Here is a 19249-nt window from a genome sequence, read left to right as displayed (position 1 = left end):
GATTGTATTATACGTGTCGCGGAGGAGATTGTTTATGAATGATTTAGATTGTTTATGAATTATTAAAATATTCCACTTTCTGCTGCGTCTTAATGACGTAGTACAGGTCATTCATAAACTGAGGCTATTAATAGATTCGGTTACGCTTCTTTATATTCACAGTTCTCAATTTATAAAACGTTGAACATGAGTTCAACAATAACTACAGGGATACGATAGACAACAACAAGAATGCTTCATAATCGCTAAAACCGAATATTTAAAAAAATAAATAAATAATAATATAACAAGAATCTTTTAATAGATTCGGGGAAAGATAAACAAGTGTAGTGGGGACATTGATAACAACGCAATAGTACAGTAGTGCGTTCAGTTACAGCGAACGTTCGCTATAGTTCGCGAACGGTCGCGAACGTTCGCTATTGAACGCTCGGTTCGCAGCGAACGTTCGCGAACCGAAGCGAACCCTCTCGGGAGGTAGTTCGCTAGCGAAACCAAGATGGCGGACATATAAGTTGTCGTTGTTGTTCAGTGCAAAGACCTATAGAATACAGGTATTCTATAGGTCTTTGTTCAGTGTAACTTCGATATTTTTTTATTTTTTTGTAGTACATAGAATGAATTGAATTATAAACAAAGTGTATAGGAGGTTTTGGGGATTTCGATAATGACGTCAAGTTTGCGCATGCTCCAATTTTGGCCGTCAACACTGCGGCCATTCTGCTATTGTTTGCGTTTGATGAACCGCATCGTGATAAGGTTTCAATCATATTCGCGACCCTTTTTAAGAACAACAAAATACTCAGAAATTGAAATTCTTTCAGATTAAATAAAATCCAATGAACGAATGAAAATAAGGACGAAAACAAACAACAAATTGATTGATTCTATGTAATCAACATAAAGAAACTGATTTGAACTTATATGTCTGTAAAAACTTACCTTGTTACAGATTAACTAAATCCTCTTGATACATGTAAATGTTTTATTTAATTGTTCACACCAATGTTGACACTCTTTATTTCAGCAGTTTTAACCACCCAGTGTTTGTTCATCACAAACCGATTATCTCGATATGATCGGATACTGTCCAGACAATTACTAAGAAAACAGGGTGTCATAAACCCAGGGACCAATACTTGTATGTCTCTGTATGGGGTCATAAACCGCAGGTGTCTGGTCATTAAACACGATTTATGATACGTCCATGTCATCTCTTGGCATGTTAAGCCAAAATCTTAACAGTTGCTTTAATAAAATATTTGAACATATTTTAAAAAATAGACGTACATTTGTCCGAAATGGATGAAAAGGAACTATTAAGTATATATATTATATATATATATATATATATATATATATATATATATATATATATATATATATATATATATATTAGCCAGTTTAAACCAGACGTCTCTGTTTAAACATAACAAAAAGTGTTTAATAATAACAATACATTAAAAATATTGTGGAAATTTACTGCTACACAATTAACGTATTTAACGGGTACCTGCAAATATTACGTTAAAATATCGTGCGTTACTGCAATGTTCGAAACATCATCGTAAAAACAAGCAATCGCGTTTGATCATAATATGGATATAAAATACTTGGGTAAAATAAATGTATAGATTTATGGTATAATAAAATGCCAGAATTTTATCGCTCATTATCACTACAAAAGAGTTTTCAATATACATGTACATTCAAAGACAGTTCAATTCGCAAATATGCATGTGTTTGTTTCCATTTGAATGCTAAATTTTATTAATATTTTCATTAAATGAAAACGAAAAGAAAATTCATTCAATGTAAAAGAAAGTTACAATTTCATTTGAAGATTGTAATGTATTGCGCTATTTTAGGGCTTTATTTTATAACTGATTCAATGCACCTCTTACACTAAATTTCGATCGCTAATGAAAAATAACACTATCGCATCCACACCACTATTATAGGTTTTATTATTTTTGAAATATCTTTTATGTAAGTCTTAATCTAAAAAAGAATACGGGTATTTGTAGTTTTGTATTATGAAATTGTCAGTATTTAGTCTTCCGACGACCTTTCCTCTAATACAATGATACAATATTGTTATTCGCGATTCCCTCCGGTGTACGGAAGACTCGAAGGGGGTTTGTTCCGCGTATGCAAAACTAGCGAGGGGGTTTCTTCCGCGTATGCAAACTATGAAAGGGGGTTTCTTCCGCCCTGCCGTTTTTAGCGAAGGGGGTTTCTTCCGAAGGGGGTTTATTCCGGTAATCATTTCCGAATTTCCTCCATCAAAATCGCAATTTATTTTCTGGGAGCCGCCATCTTGAAACGTTCGCGTTGAACTTATCGTTCAATAAGACCGAATCGGAAACGAACGATCATTGGCGAACGTTCGCTGTAACTGAACGCACTACAGGTTACGCTTGTTTATTGCGTAACTTCGTTGATAGCGCTTGACTGTTAACTGATTTCTTGAAGTACTGCGGGGGGGGGGGGGGGGGGGGGTCTGATATGGCTGGGAAATCTGCAGCAGTACTTTGAAATTCACACATTCACGTGTGCAAGTGAGGTTATTAGTTACCAATCTAAATTAATATCGGCCGATTCTTTATCATATAAACGGAAATGTTAATTTTTTTTTTTAAATAAAAACGTTTTATTTTAATATTCATATGGATTCCAATTCATTATTGTTTTTTAATGAAAGGTAAAACGCAGTTCATTGGGGAAAAATCGTCACAATCGAAAATTTTTATCAACTTTCGCTCAAACTCAACAGAAAACAACAAAACTGCTTGGGTTGATCATTTCTGATATTATTGTGTGTTTCATATATGTTTAAATAATACTTTGAATTTTGACTCAGTACTTAATCGTCCGGGGAAGACACAATGGACTATCGATAAACGTTGATAACACAGTATTGCTTTAAAGATGAGACACACAAACTACCAAAAAATATAGTGTCATGATAAGACAGAAATCTTTGCATTATCTAACCACAAACGTAAACCGTAATCTTCAGTCTGTATGAAAGTCGTTCTTGAAAGACTGAAACGCTACCGAAATTTGCCACTTCGCTATAAATAACACTGTTTGACTTCAATTTTAATCCGCGTCATGCAAAAATGGGTCTTATGCCATATGCGGATAGCGTAGCTATGGTCCAGCCTGCACATCACGCAGTAGGTCAGGAGATACATAATGAGACCACGAAACTTTGACCAACTGCGCAGACAGTGCTTTAGCTTCAATAGCCAACGTGCCATTAGACCTATTTTCGCATGACGCGGCTAGAAAAGTGATCTGAATGTGTCGAAAAAAAACTGCATGTCAAAAGAAAACTGCATGCTTATCAAATATTTCATACCATATATTTCGATGGTCAAAAAATTAACTCATAATAAGCAAATACATTTACGTGTGGTTTGAAACAAGTGCAATTAATATCACACATTTCAGCGGTGAGTATGCGACAAACAAGTGACAAAAATCAACAACAATAATTTAATTTTTTTTGTTAAATTTAATTATTTAAAACGTATTTTTCTTGCTCTCTTTCAAAGTGACGATTATATATTTTAGCGTTTCCGATCGACAAAATGGCATTGAATATGTCACCTCGCGATTAAAGTTTAATATGTAAAAGAAAATGGCGATTGTACAAAGAAAATCAAGGTAACTCTATAAATTCTATAGTATTCATTAGTTTAACAGAGCTCGGTCTGCAGCTGCAGAATGCACGTCGCGATCGGGGGGGAGGGGGGGGGAGTGTCGCTCGCAGAAGATTTTCTTCAAGACTCCAAAGGGCGACTCTGTTAATCTACCGAGTACCGTCATCCTTCGATCCGGACGTCCTCTGCTCTATGTATATTTCGCTTTTTTTATAGCCATGTGTTAATATTGGCTGATTTAAGTCCCTTCGTACGCATCTAAAACCGTGTTTTTAAAAGATTTCGTAATAGTTGCTGTCGTCTGTCAAGTTCCATGCATGAAAAGCGTGCATGTTGCAACAGACTAGGTGCTGTAACTCAATATAGACGTGGAATTCAGAACAGTTAGTATTTTAGGGTGAAAAATAGAAATTGGAATAAATGCACACGATGAAAAAGTATTGATCCATTGAAACAATAGAAAAAATACATTAATTTTTGAATTAACATAGTCATTACAGTAGCATGAGTAGATGGTTCGTTCATAAAAATATTTGTGACGGTGGAGTAGAGGAGTTACGCGTTTATGTCAGTACATGAAAATTAATAAAAATGAAATGGAAACACATTAAATGAAGCATTTAATATCAGGCTAAATATATTTTTTTCTAATTTGGTTTGATTGAGAATTTAATGCAAAGCTCGTAAATACCAATATATTTATTATTAGAATTATGGTATGTTTCATTTTTTGTAAGACTCGAAGACTTTTCCTTAGCGCAAACTTAGATATACGTTGAATTTCTTTTTTCATAATCATAAGTGGAGTTTGTAAGAATCCTGCATAAAATTATGAGAGATTGTTAATCAACGGCATTCTCCTCCTTTTTCCAAATCTCACCACTGTAGACAATTAAAAGTAATTTAAATTAGTGTTCAAAAGTCGAACTTCATGTCCGGTGACTGTAAGGAATATTAAATACGTTCAAAGAGCGAACAACTGCAGTGCCTTCAGCGCTTTGATTCTCTCATGAAAGGGCCCACAGTACACGTCCCCTCAATACAAAATAGGAGATGTGTTTTATTGTCTGGTAAACAAGGGGATTAGCGCTATTCTACTCGCCAGTGGAGATAATCCCCTAGGCAATCTTTTCTTAGGGAGCTAGTCAAAACGGCCCCAAGTCAAAACGTTCCATAGTCAAAACTAGTCAAAACGGTCCCACTTTGGTCAAACCGTCCCCAAAGTCAGTTTAAAAGATGGTCAAAACGGCCCAAATGTGAAATAAAGAACTTTGTTCGATATTGTATTTATTTGACGATATACATGTTACATAATCAAACATAATAATTAACAAGAAAGAGATATACGAGTACGAATATGAGTAATTTCTATGTTTATCAGAATGAGTAAATTCTCTTTTTATCAATTAGTTTCCAATAGTTGTAAAACGTAATAATTATCAAGAAAAAAAAGAGCTGTGGGATTGTAAGCTACCAGATATATGAACTTGATTTTAATCGTGCAATCCAATTAATTAAGGTGCGCAGTATACAACACCTTTAACACGTGCAAAACATTTAAGTTACACGTTTTAATAATTTACATACCAATTAACTTTAATTGACTAAAGAATGACAATTAGTTAAAGTACGTGGTATACAGCACCTTTCACACCTCTTACATACAGATATATGACCCGTGAAATATACCGACACAAGTGTGAAAAAGACGTTAAAAGTGACAACCCTATAGTCAGATAATTAAAATAAGACATTATTGCTAATTATTGATAATAACTAAATAAATTCATAATAAATATATAAATTATAAACTAATGATTTTTTTTAAGTGAAGAATTTTTATAAATTAGTTATTTACCAAATTTTGTGTATCAACGGAAAATAAGTTGTATCAATTTTTTACGCACACACATACCTTTACAACATATGAATATCCATGGATGTCCACGAGGAGGTCTATACAATTCTGTGAGCCACCAGTAATCAGCGAGAAGGTATCTGCCACATCCTCAACATGGTACCTCGGTACTTGAGGATCAAGTAGAGATGCTTCTACAAAGTTTATATTTTTGTTTAAAACTGTTGATAAATTTTGGAAAGCAAAATAGAAAAAATATAATCAATATGTTTTTCATTAAGCACCCTTTTTGGAAAACGTCCAAAAACTCACTACGGAGACCTTAAATTCCGTCGAAATAAAACAATAAGATAGTTAGATCTATATGATGTTGTCTCGCTGAATCCGAATCCGGTGCTACTTTTCAAATTAAGTAAATTTAATAATTCGTCAAGACTAGATACATATTGCCGCATCAAGAATAAGTTTAATACATATATTTCTGGACATGATTGCAATTTAAAATCTGTAATCTGAATGTCGTAGAAAAGAATTAACAGGTCAAAAGAATTAGTTAAAAATGTAGTAACACCGTAACTGACCAATTATCTACAAATCATCTTGCTACCAGTTGTTTATAAAAAATATCTGTTATTTCGATATTTTACATGACTCACCCAGTCCTATAAGCCGAAATGATCCGTAAAACAAAATTGTGCCTTTGTGTCGTATGAACGAATCTGCATGAAAACTACATTTAGACTCACATCGTACATCGAATCATTTCTGTCGTCAGTTGTCAAAACGAAAGTACGGTTGATATTATAATGGATTATTTTTCTCTTTCCGGGATATTGTTTTAGTATGTTGATGCTGCATAAACAAATATAAGTGTATATTAAGTGAAACACCAAAAAAATACAACGGTTGCTAAAGACACCTATATACTGTTAGATGCCCATAATATCACTTTAAGCTCCTTTCATTCCTTTACAGTTAACTTCATCAAAGACTTCAAATGTTATCAAAAGTAATCAAATACCCTTTGATTGTGATAAAACTGTGATATAATTATAATATAATTACAATTACTCTAATTTCTCAAAGATACATAATTATCATGATTAACGTGCGCTCTTTCAATTACCGGTGAGTACCGATGCAATCAGTAATTTGTAAGATAGTTAAAAGATTAAGAATTATTATAGAACACGACGCAATCAATGTTTGAATGTAATGTTTTTATGTGTGAGTGTAATATAAACTAAATTTTTTAAAGTTGTAATTACAGATTTAACTAACGAAATAGCGAATTTATTTTTCAAAAAATACCACCAATATCATTCTTAGATAGAGAAAATAACAGAAGTACATTTAATATATTCTTTTTCTTTCTTCTCTCCCCAATCTGATTTTCGAGTAGGGCCGTTTTGACCAACTAAAATACTGACTTTGGGTCGTTTTGACCAAAGTGGGGCCTTTTTGACCATTTATGGGGACGTTTTGACCAACTTTTGGGTCGTTTTGACTAGGGGACGTTTTGACTTGGGGCCGTTTTGACTGAAAACCTTTTTCTTATGGCCTTGTACACAAATCCCCTACCAGTCAATTCCCACTTGTGATCCTAAATGCTTCATCTATCGTGGTTAACGTAACGCCTTTTTGACTTGCCAAGGAAAGAGAAGCAGCGAATGGAAGCATACAATACAGGAGGTCATAGTCCTGAATATTGCCGACGTCAATACGTTGTGAAAAACAAATAATATTGGAAGCAATTAGAGGGGTGATATAGAACATTATTCATTACTTTGTACCGGCAAGTTTCTTTGTCAAAGTCCGAGGCCCATAACTTCGCCAAAAATGAATGGACCGGAACGAAAGTCATACTTCATCCGAAAGTCTTGAAGGTAGACTCACACACCAAATATCAGTTCCATATCTAAATGCGTTTTGAAAAAACAACTGAATAATGAAATGCCGGACAGTCCAACTGCCATATTACACCCTATCTTGGGCATAATAATCAGCTTAATATCTGAAAGAAATGCGAAAAAAACCGATTATTTCAGTGAAAATTTAAGTCCAAAGCCCATACATTTGCCAAATATCAATGGACCGGAACGAATTTCACACTGTATCTTTCGCATAACAAAATTCCGCTCAATATCTGATATAGTTCCGTAAAAAAAACTACGGAAAGCGGATATTATAGAAAAATATTCAAGGTCCAATCTAATGTAACAGTCGTTGACAATTTTGATGGTTTATCTGTGTTTATGGCGGTGAAAGTAAAACTGTGTAGTAGATGATAAACATTTTATTAGGAATGTACTTTGAAACTTGAGAGGAGGCTTGAGTTCAAAGAGAAATTAGTATGATGGTTATATGTCAGTCATAGTTATGATACATTTTTTTATAAAGGTTTTTGATTTTTAAAGTTTGCATTCCTTCTTCATCAAATATGCATTTCTTAAAATGCTGTTCACACCAATATTTAATGCTTAAGACTTCAGAAAGGTGCTGATTTAATTGTTATATTCCATAAATTTATATTATAAAATAAGAATTTTTAAGCATTAAAACTCAACTTGAAAAGTGCAAATTAAAAAAAAAAAAATCCAGCGCGAGAAGACCCCTCCCGCACTCTCCCTGGTTAGGCCCCCCCAGTCAAAAATTCCTGCGTACGGTCCTACGTATTTCAGAGCTGCAATGATATGATAAGAAAACTATTCACGTTTACTGAGTTGTTTCTACAAAACATTAACTATATAGGAAACTATTGTGATGAACACCAACGAAATGATAAATTATGAGTTCTTGCGGCGATTGAAAACAAATCCCCAGTGTGAGAACCGGATTCTCTAACCACGCCGGTAGTCATGGAAACTTCAAAACTGCTTATTACTTCGATTGTAGTGTTTGTAAACAACGAGACTACGTTTATTGGTGAGTAAGCCTTCCAACAAAACTTGGCTAAAAGGAATGCGCAGGAAATAATTAAATCAGGGAGTTTCGAACTTCGCTGATTGGTCAACAATGCTTTATGAGATAGTAGTATTTAATACATTTAATAATAAAAATACTATTTAATTAATTATTTTTTTTGCCCTTTCCCGAATCTGTTTCGTAGCAGCTTTAATTTAGATGACAGGCAAGACATTCGGCTGTTTGTACAAATAACTTCGGTGTGTGTACACATCAAATACGTAACTTAAATCTTCAGATGGAAGTATGATAATTGCTTCCTTCAATTTTATTTCACATATAAGGTGAACAAATGTGTGACATTCAAAAGTGCATTCAAAATACCCCAAACAAATTATATGGCATGTGCATTTTATTACAAGTATAGGTTTTTAATGACCAATGTATTCAGGACCCGTAATCCCCAAGCTAAATTAAGACTTCAGTCGAAGGATAAAAAATATTCTTAAAATTCCATCATGTGATAGTGCATTAAAGGTGATTTTTAATTTGCATTGACAACTCCTGTTTAATCATTTCTTTTTAAACCAATGTGCTCAATAGCACCATAGGTGGACATAATATACTAATATATAGTAAAAGTTTTATGTCTTTTCTTTATTCTTAAGCCCGTAATACATGTAAAGCTCTATCTATATGTTGACAATTTTAACCGTTTTCATATGATGTTAATATGTTATTTTAAAAAGACATTTCAAGTGTATGCATTACTTTCATATTGATAAATAAACAGCCGCTGACCGAGTGTTCCGCAGTGTTAACTATCACGCCACAACAAACGATATTAGAGAACGGTGGAAACAGTCGAATGTCAAAAACCAGAAGAAACTCATTGGTATACAGCTTCCAAACAATAATAATTATTGACAGACTCTATGCAATTTGACATTGTACAATTTCTCATATCAAATTACTAAAGCACACGCTCCTTGCAACATATTTAGCGATAGTTAGGCCAAAGGCCAAAGTCGCACCGATACATTATAAAACAAAATATGGAATGACTAAGCTGTGCAAATCTTGTTGCTTGTACTATTTTAAATCGCCGTATCGTCTCAATGACAACGTTTAGGTCATAAGTTTGCAAAACGATTTCTTTAAAAGAAAAGTCAAAATATCAGTTTAAAATATAATGTTATAGTACTAGGAGAAATCTCTTACGTGTAAATTTTCAAATAAATATGTGGATGAATGTATAACTTCAAAACAATACATCCATCAGAAGACGAAAACCTAAGGTCACACCAATGAGTATCACAAGTGGTCTCCGCCATCGACCGAAATGATGCCAACTATTGAAGTGTTCTCTAGATCTCACGAAAAGACAACAAGTAGTGGTTTATAATAGGAAACGGAAACGAGAGTCTCTCAATAATAACGTGTTTTTGATGCACTGGAGCTTAATTTTACATGTTAATACTAAGACTTTTTCATAAATTTCCATCATTTTCATCAGGAAAATAACAAAATCCATGCTGCGGAAAATCACAAAAAGGAAGGGAGAAATTTTATCAAAAGGACATCATCCGTAGCATCGCTAGATGTCACTTTGGCCCTGAAATAACTGGTGTAGGACAGTAATTATGTGAAAACAAAATGATTTCAGAAAATATTTTATTACAAACAGCAGTTAACGCTAATTGTCTTATCGTATTATTGAACTTCAAGACGCTCCCGTATTTGAATGATTATCAGTTGTATCAGTTTTTATTACGAATTTGTTTTATGCAAAACGTAGTTACGGCCCCGGGCGGAAAAATCTACTTTCCTTTTATTCATATAAACCCTCCACAATGACATTCAGTTTTAAGCAAGCGACATTATTCATGCACGTTGCACGTCATCCTGATACTCATGATCATTTGTTTTCCATTTTATATCAAAATCTGATTATTTATTAACCGAAAACGAATAAGTATCCATATTATAAATATGTAAGTATTCATGTGTCCACTGATTTCTTGATCATGACCTTAAAGCTAACAACAAAGTGTTTTATACGACAGGCTTATATGATGATGATAAGTGTGTGTCAATTTATTTTAAAACTTGTCTTGCACTATAAAATCATAGGACGGCCATGAACAATGTGTTTACCTGTTCATGGGACCATGATCATCGAATTACTATAAAATAGCATTGAAACAACGATATAGTCGTGATATGTGCATTTTGTAGGAAATATTTTGAATTGATAATTTGAAACAAGAGTTTTGCATTATTTGTTTTAAACGCAAACACATTATGCTGCTATGGAATGACGAAAGCAGCAACAAAAGTATGCAATAGTGTGTAGGGGTTCAATGCAAACGGTTCATTTTTGTTTGCATTGACTCTACCATTGGTTAAAAGCATCGTAACCAGAACTTAGTCCATTTAATGAACAAAGCATATTATAAGGATATATGTTGATGTTTATGCATTTAACTTATGTACCAAATATTTACTATCATCGTATAATATCACAGATGTAATAATACAGTATTTTGCACAAAGCGAGAAGTTAATGTGTCTTTTTGTTATGTTGCATAAACATGTATTATAAGAATACCGGCAAATAACACATAACTCTTTTTCTTTAGCGATTTTTTTATGGTAATATTGTCCAAGTCTATTGCCAAATTATTTTGAATAGGCACAGACAGTTGATCGCAAAATATCAATGTTTCAATTCTTTTAATGTTTTCCCTTTGGATGAAATGCTCTTTTTCCATCAGACCTTAAACATTGTATTCGAAAGACGAATGTCACTGTTCTTAAAATTATTTTATTTATTTTAAAATATAGTATGCAAAAGTGAGATTAACTATTACTTGTAAAAGCCTGTATGGAAAGATGGGACACACAAAGGTTGATGAAACGTAAGCTTGATATTTTGGTTTAATCAGGTTCACACACAAATTAAAAAACATGATATATTCTAAGAAAAATACCCAACAATTTTAAAACAAAATTTAAAACGGAGATTTATCTAATTATTGGTCTATGACATTAATTCTTTGTTTGTTCTACATAAAAAATGGGAAATTAATATATTCAGGAGCAATAGATAAGATTGGAACAATCATCATAATACATCGATGTGCAAATCTAATTCTTATTGTAGTGCCCACCACCTTCAGCAAAATCAATCACTTGGAATGGCAGAGCGACTCATCATAAATTAATTATTGACTACGTTTTGTTTAAGCTTTGTTAAAATACATTTTTACGAATGAATAATGTTAGCATAATGAAACATTATAATAATAAATACACGAAAATTCACGAAAGGAGTATACACGTAAAGCTGCGTGTGTATTGGGGCAGATATATGATTGAACTTTTTGCACAATAAATATACTGTTTCAACCGTTTTTTTAATTAAATTTTTTACTTAATGTTCTTGTTTCATTTGGTACGTGCTAATGTTTAGAATTTGTCACAGGTTTTGCCCTGCCTATAAGCCAGTCTGATATTTCTAACAATCATAGTTTTCAAAGTAACTATATTTTAGATTTATTACAGTTTTAAGTTAAATAATTTTCTTAAATCAATCAACGTTCGTTTTCACGAATACTATTATGATAAACTGTCACTAGTTAAGTTTAAAGTTCAAGTATATAAGACATGTATGCCAATTTCGTCTATCATTTGTAAAAATAGTAGTTGTCCACAGGTGTCGCCAGTATGTCCATGAACTCAGGTCGGTCAGCAGCATCCGTCTGCCAACAGCGAGTCATCATCCCGTACCATCTAGTTAAACATACAGAACGATGTTTATATTCTTTCAACAAGTTATCTGAACTTACATCTTAAACAACCATCTTCCCGAATATTAGTCGGGTTTTCCCAACCATCATAACATGCGCAGTTGTCAGGGGGACTACACACACCGGGGAAACAGGGCTTCAGATGAGAACACTTAACTACAATCAAAACCGATCATATATGTCTGCAAAAGTACTAATGACTAAGCAGTATTAATTAGTTGACAATTACATTATTGTCAATGATAATAATGATATAAATTACAAATCGAACATTCAAAAATAAGATGTATAATGCAATTGTAATTATATTCAAATGATTATCAAAACAATATACTTGTCAATACAATATTTATATTCATATAAAATAATTGGTAACAATACGTTGTGCACAATTCGCCCCCTCTAATGACGGCAGACACTTGCACGTGTCGGGCGCTATGCACGTGCCGCCATTATAGCATGGCGTGCGGCATATAGCTGAAAGAAATAAAAATCACAGAATGTCTAAAAATTGCATTTATAAAGTATTGGATATCGGACGTCATTTGTCACTCAAGTGTATCACATTCATCACAAATAGCTTAAAACCAATGTTTACATATGCGGGTCTGTATAACTAACTTTAATGGAACAAATATGCTGATGACATCTTATAAATAGCAAATCTTGATGAATATCATGATGTATAGTATATTATGATAAAAACGATGAAACAAGTACTAGCTGATAAAACAAACTGACATCAGCATTTCACATACGTATGACACACTCTCCACGTCCGTTATCCTTCCATCCAAAACAGCAGACCTGCACATTAGTGCTTCTCAGTCTGGAAACCGACGTTCTTCCCCATCCCCTGTACGCAAAACAAACAAACCATGGTCTGTAAAGTAAAACCTTACTTTGCCTCTTGCACTTAATGCATTTAATAATTAGTGTTTATTAAATCATTTCTTTTTTCCTTTTTCCATTCTATACATTTTATTTACCTCGTCAATAGGTATGTGGGGGTCGAGGGTATCCCCTTCCACACCGTACACTAACATATTATATATATTTATATATAATTTTGCATGATTGACCAGTGCTAATTACTGCATCATAGCAATACATGTATACCATATAAAGTACAAGATAAGTATTGATGCAAAGCATCAAAGGGCGTCGGGAATTTCAGTGTAAAAGGCACTCAATAAAGTTACATGGAACGATTTTTTTCTACTGTAAATATTAATATATTGGCCGATTATTTTAAACAGAATAGAAAAAGATACTGGTAAAACCATTATCTATGATTGTGTGTTATAACCCCAAAATAACCATTATCTATGATTTTGTGTTGTTACCCCCAAATATTTCATAGTTCATTTGATCTACATTGGTTTCCTTTTTTTACTGGCATCCGTGTGTAGTTTTCATTAATGGAACAGAACTGTGTAGGTTTTAAAAAATCTGCTTCATCTTGTAAGCGTAATTTCATATTTTTTTCAACTTCAAGGGGAGATGATTCTGAACTTATTCTTACGTTGCTCATTTACGATAGGGGTTGAGTACTCATTGATATGAAAACAATGTAAAAGTTTTAATGTGTAACGAACACCCCACGCTCTCACACATATATTTCATGGGCATAATAAAAACAAAAAATGGTTACAATAAAACAGCATATTTATTTAAACTAAAATGTCTACATCAAAACAAAAAGTTATCATAGAACACAAATAAAATAATTTGATTTTACTGGGGCTCGAACCTTGGGCCTCTCACATGTGAAGCGAGCGTGTAACCACTACACTATGGAACCGCTTGAAAAATCACCTTCTAACTAAGATATTAATAAGCTATTAAAAGTCGGTTTAAATGTAAACCCGGAAGTTTAAACGCTGGATAGTGAGCGGGGTTAAAAGTCCATACCAAGAGTCCATACCACTGGCAAGATACGGGTCAGGCCTGCGGCCTTCTATATGTGTTTCTTAAAAAAAACCTGTAGGAGGACTTGATAGTAATGAGACTGGGGTGCTGTGATGGTGCTCCTCATTGATAAGCGGCTGCTTCCTTTATCAAGACTCATTATTACAATTAATGATACGTGTCGCGCTTCGCGCTCTATAGCGCCTTTATTAGTAACTAGGTGGTTGCTAGGATAGTGGAACAAAGAAGTTTTGTTTTTATACAAAACCAGAAAGTTTCACCGGTTCGCGTATTTGCCCAGTCCCTGTGATCTTTTATTATTGCCCAGTCCCTGTAATCAGTTATTTATTAAAAGAATTAGCTTTGCATTATTGGCAATAAATGTTGCAGTAAATGTAATAGGCACAAATGCAGTACTTATTTACACTAATTTACACAAAAAATAACCACTATGCAAGATATTCTGACAACAAAAATATATACATTGATCCGTAAAATAATTTCTCCCATAAGCGAAAAAAAACGTATTACATACTAGTCGCCGCACTTCAGTGCGACGCCAATTACATTACGTCTTAATTATGCAAGTCACAAAATCAAAATTTGCAGTTTTGCTTAGTACTAGTAGCCACGTGCTCACAGTTACATAAGAAGAGTAATAGAATAATTGCATAATAGCAACATACTACTTGCTACATGTAGTGAGATTAAAAACATAGAGATAAATTATGCAAGCCACAATTTTCTAACGATACAGCAAAGTACAACAATCTTTATTTGAGGTTATAACGTTAGAATCTAGATTGCAGAAGACATTCATTTCCTTTAAAATGTTATATTGGATTGCCAAATATGATTTTGCTGCGATAACGGTGGGTATTTTTTTTATTCATTTTACATTTATATATATATATATATAAATAATTAGAAGGAATGTAAAAGTGAGAAGAACACTTGGGTTTTTATGTCCTAACATAAACGATGGCTCATTTATAAAGTCGGTGAATACCTCAAATCCCTCGAACAGCTTTGCAATAAAAAAATGAACATGTCAACATTCCCCCAAAATGTGCACGATTGTTCCTGGCAAATTATGACAGAAAGAGCATTCTACAGATGCTAGATAATTGATTTTATTCAAAAATAGTTTGTATCAATAAGTATGTGTATACTTTTAACTAAAACCATTGTAGTGATGAATCTTTGGTTATAGAAAATGGCATTCCGAAAATATGGATCCAGTCTTTTAATTCAATTGTTACCAAGGTGCTCGTACATACCTATAGGTAAAGTGTCGTTTGTTTTAGCAATATTATACATGGGCTGAGTACCTTTTTGATATTTTAAAATGGATATCACTTGTAGGGGAACGAACGGCTGAACAAAGTCAAGATTGTTTAATTCCTGCAATCGTATTTAGAGCGGGGGGTTTCTCAAACAAACCATATGTCTTCTAGTACTTAGTTACTACATTATAAATACCCATATAATGCAAGTGGTTTGGATAGAAATTTTATTTTTTACACAGATCTTCATAGCCATACACTTCTAATCCTTCTTGGTTTTTAATCAAATCACATATAAAATGTACACCATTTTCAAACCATGTTTTGAGGAAAACTATTCTATTGCCAATCGTTATATCTGGATCATAAAATATTGGGATTTGTAATATGAACTTTATATTTCACGATTCCGCTTTGCTTAAATCGACAAATGATTAAATCAATTATTGAGTACTTTTCTTGAACATTTGTTTGGCGATCGCGTTGAGTTATTATAAATTTCGATAGTATAAGTAAAATACAAAAATGGATTAATATTACAGCTATATATGCTGCATAACGGTAAAACTTCACTAATAACATATGGCAAATAAATTGTTTATTGACTTACCATAGGCCGGTTCTTGTAGTTGTCCAGTGCTGGTAGTATTGGATGATGGTGCATACATGTCTACAATAAGTAAATAACAGTTTGATCAGTTTATTCAAGATATATAGCATTCCTGGCGCTTTTTAGCTTTATGTTTGATTTTGTGGTAGGGGTTGAGTTTTTTTAAACTGAGATAACAGAATAAAGACAACCTAAATTTTAGCTGCAAATACTTATATTATTTTTTATTATAACCAAATAATGGAATATTCTAAAATCATAAACGTTTTACCCAACGTCTTATTTAACAATAAATAAAGAAATGTGCTAAAAAAATACATCGTTTGTTTTCCAATAGCGTTTGTTCATATACATGTATGCCAACAAAGTGTGCACATGTATGCAATCAAAATTTGCTAATTTTACTATTTTATGGCAAATTATTTTTTTATTTTGTATTTATACAAATTAATTTTTTATTTCAAGTATTTACTTATTTATTTTATTTTATTTTTACAATTTATATTTACATTTATTTATATTTATAAATGTAATAAGTTTATTTCTGTACTCATAAACAACAGATTTTGGCTGCAATATAACGTTTCTTGGAGTCCGGCACAAAGAACAGCAAAGCATAAAACATCAACTTTCTTAATGCTGTCCAAGAAAAATATTAACTCAGAAATTTAACCAACAGCTCTGCAGATTGTTTTTTGAATATATTTTTTTAACTTCCTGTTCGATGATACACGGAATTTTCATTCGGAGGAGTTTAATCAATGAGGATGGAGTAAAAAAAAAGATTTCATTATATTTTTTTAAAGTCTAGTCATCTTATTTTCTGCAAATGAGTACAGTTTAGTAATAAAATTTTTGTCAATGTGTTAAACTATTTCTCTTAAACTGTTTCATTTAGTATAGGTATATTAAACGAGCCTCTAAACATAACTTGTATTTACCCCACGAACGGGGGTCTTAATTCAAACGCAATGCCTGTGGGCGCTTTGTGTTACGAAAAACCAGGCCAAACTAAATTAACTTCATTCGGGACTTAACTGATTCACTGGTACAAAGAATTGTTCATTGTTATTCAACTGCGTATTATGAATAAATGCATGTTGATATACGAAATACATAATCTCAAGGATAAAGGTCATTTTTAAATGTACCTCGTGTAAATATGTGGCCCAACCATCAAAGTTCCAAATAACAAATATTCTTTATCATATATATTTCGAACAGTCAAATTAATATTGGGAATTATTTCTGCTGAGTTTATAAAATAAAAAGCGTGTTCAAATTGCCAATTGTAGTTGCAACATACATTCACAGAGGTCAGAAAAAATGAACCCAATACATAATTTCCTTTCTGAGATTCACGATAAACATATAATTGCATCTGAGTATAGAACAGTGTGAGTCAGTAATAATGTAAATTATATTATGATTTTAACGAATAATTAACACACAAATAAACTTAACACCAATCATTCACCGGTAAATAATGCTATATCTTTTTCAGAGCAAAAATAGCTTAAATTCATAAATACGAGTAAACAAAAAGTTAAAGAAACTCAGATCCGAGAGATATATATTAGTGCGCATATAATGAAAACGTGTCGTACTGACCATTCAATGTTTAATCATGTACTTTGAAATGCTTATAACATCACTAAAACTCAACCTGTATAATTTTAATAAGATACAATCACACACACACAAACGATGTGATTTTGAATTTAGAAATACAACAATATCCAGTTTAAAGACCTCATTTAGTTGTTTGTGAATATAGTTTTTAAAACGTCTTACCCGGTTAGCCCAACCGCATAATCCAGACAGCAGAACAATAGAAAAACCTTTGTTAGCCTCATGACAAGAAGGTCGCCCGCCAAAGATTGCGCAAAGTTACGTGCGCTTTCATTTATACAAAAAACGAAGATGTGATTTCCTTGTTAGTGCGCATCCATTCGCATGCATGGGCTCTGGAAAGTCACGAGTCTGCCCATCGATGTCATAGAAATATTACCTCACTAGAGGAAACTTAATCGAACAAGAGGTTCGATAAGGTCACAGTTTAAATGTACACAAAGGCGTGTCAACATTATTCAACTTCCTTACGGCCACTTTAAAGACGTTGTGCGGAAGCAAAGTTTTAAATCTTTCCTGATATGCAGACATATTTACAGCGAATATAAATCAAAAGTATGGATAAACAACCAATTACTTTTCATGAGGTTTCATGTAAGAGCCCATTCAAAGCCAATGACGTGTATCACAAATAATTTTTTCTGTATTTCAAAGAGCAATTTGTTATAAGATAAAGGTTGAAGTATCAGACATTGATGTCCGGTACAAGCGATATGAGCTCTGTTATCAGCCATGTTACTAATACCGGCTTAGTTATTGTTTACACTCACAAACAACACGTGGTGCATCATTCTGACATAATTATCTGTTGACGTTCTTTATCAGAAGTTGTTTTTTTTTCCGCAAAAAAAAGGAAACGTAATTTATCACATGTTTAAATTAACATAATGTTATACTCCTGTCTAAAACTATACGTCGTCGTTATAGTTATGTATATATATATATATGTGCGTACTTAAAATTTAAACCATGTCACACACATTAAAATACAAGGATAGCACAAATAATGAAAGTAAATCCTTATTTCCATTGTGGTCCTTTTTAAATTTAATGTAGTTTACCTAGAAACAACAACTAATTAAACCTGTATGAGAAAACTTGAATTCTAAATTAATCTCAGAGATCATTATCACAGACATGAAGTACCGGTAAGTATCACAGAATTCCCATTGCATTTCTTTGCACTATTAAAATACAAATAAAACTAGAAAAAACTCAAATAGTTTCAAGCATATGATACATTTTATTTCAGTGTCTTGTGATGGAGACATTTCATTCAATTGGTCTTTGTGTCCTAGTGTTTATAATTCTACCGGATATGGACATCGTTCGCGGGATATTGCTGCTGAATGGAGTAGCTGTGCTTCCGTCTGTATTGTATCCGTTAACTGCATCAGAGCACAGACCAGGCAGCGAAGGAGAAACGAGCACACGCAGAGAAGGAGAACTCATAACACACAGAGAAGAAGGACTCAAAACACGCCGAAAAGAAGAACCCCCAAAACGCAGAGAAGGAGAACTCAAAACACGCAGAAAAGGAGAACCCAAAACACGCAGAAAAGGAG

General features: G+C 33.0%; 1 protein-coding gene across 1 annotated transcript; it reads right to left on the bottom strand.

The window, feature by feature from the left end:
* Positions 1 to 11359: 11359 nt before the first annotated feature.
* LOC127867847 (epidermal growth factor-like protein 8) lies at positions 11360 to 18014 on the bottom strand. Its single transcript, XM_052409344.1, has 5 exons — positions 17847 to 18014; positions 16053 to 16112; positions 13004 to 13101; positions 12627 to 12722; positions 11360 to 12228 (listed from the first exon to the last, which is right to left on the bottom strand). Exons 1-5 carry the CDS (start codon positions 17906 to 17908, stop codon positions 12215 to 12217), a joined length of 330 nt encoding a protein of 109 aa, XP_052265304.1. The 5' UTR covers positions 17909 to 18014; the 3' UTR covers positions 11360 to 12214.
* Between the last annotated feature and the right edge of the window lie 1235 nt (positions 18015 to 19249).

The sequence above is a fragment of the Dreissena polymorpha genome, chromosome 2 (genome assembly GCF_020536995.1).
Source record: "Dreissena polymorpha isolate Duluth1 chromosome 2, UMN_Dpol_1.0, whole genome shotgun sequence".
In the NCBI taxonomy this organism is placed as follows: domain Eukaryota; kingdom Metazoa; phylum Mollusca; class Bivalvia; order Myida; family Dreissenidae; genus Dreissena; species Dreissena polymorpha.
Note: the sequence above shows the minus strand (reverse complement) of the source record. Positions and strands in the feature narration are given on the sequence as shown.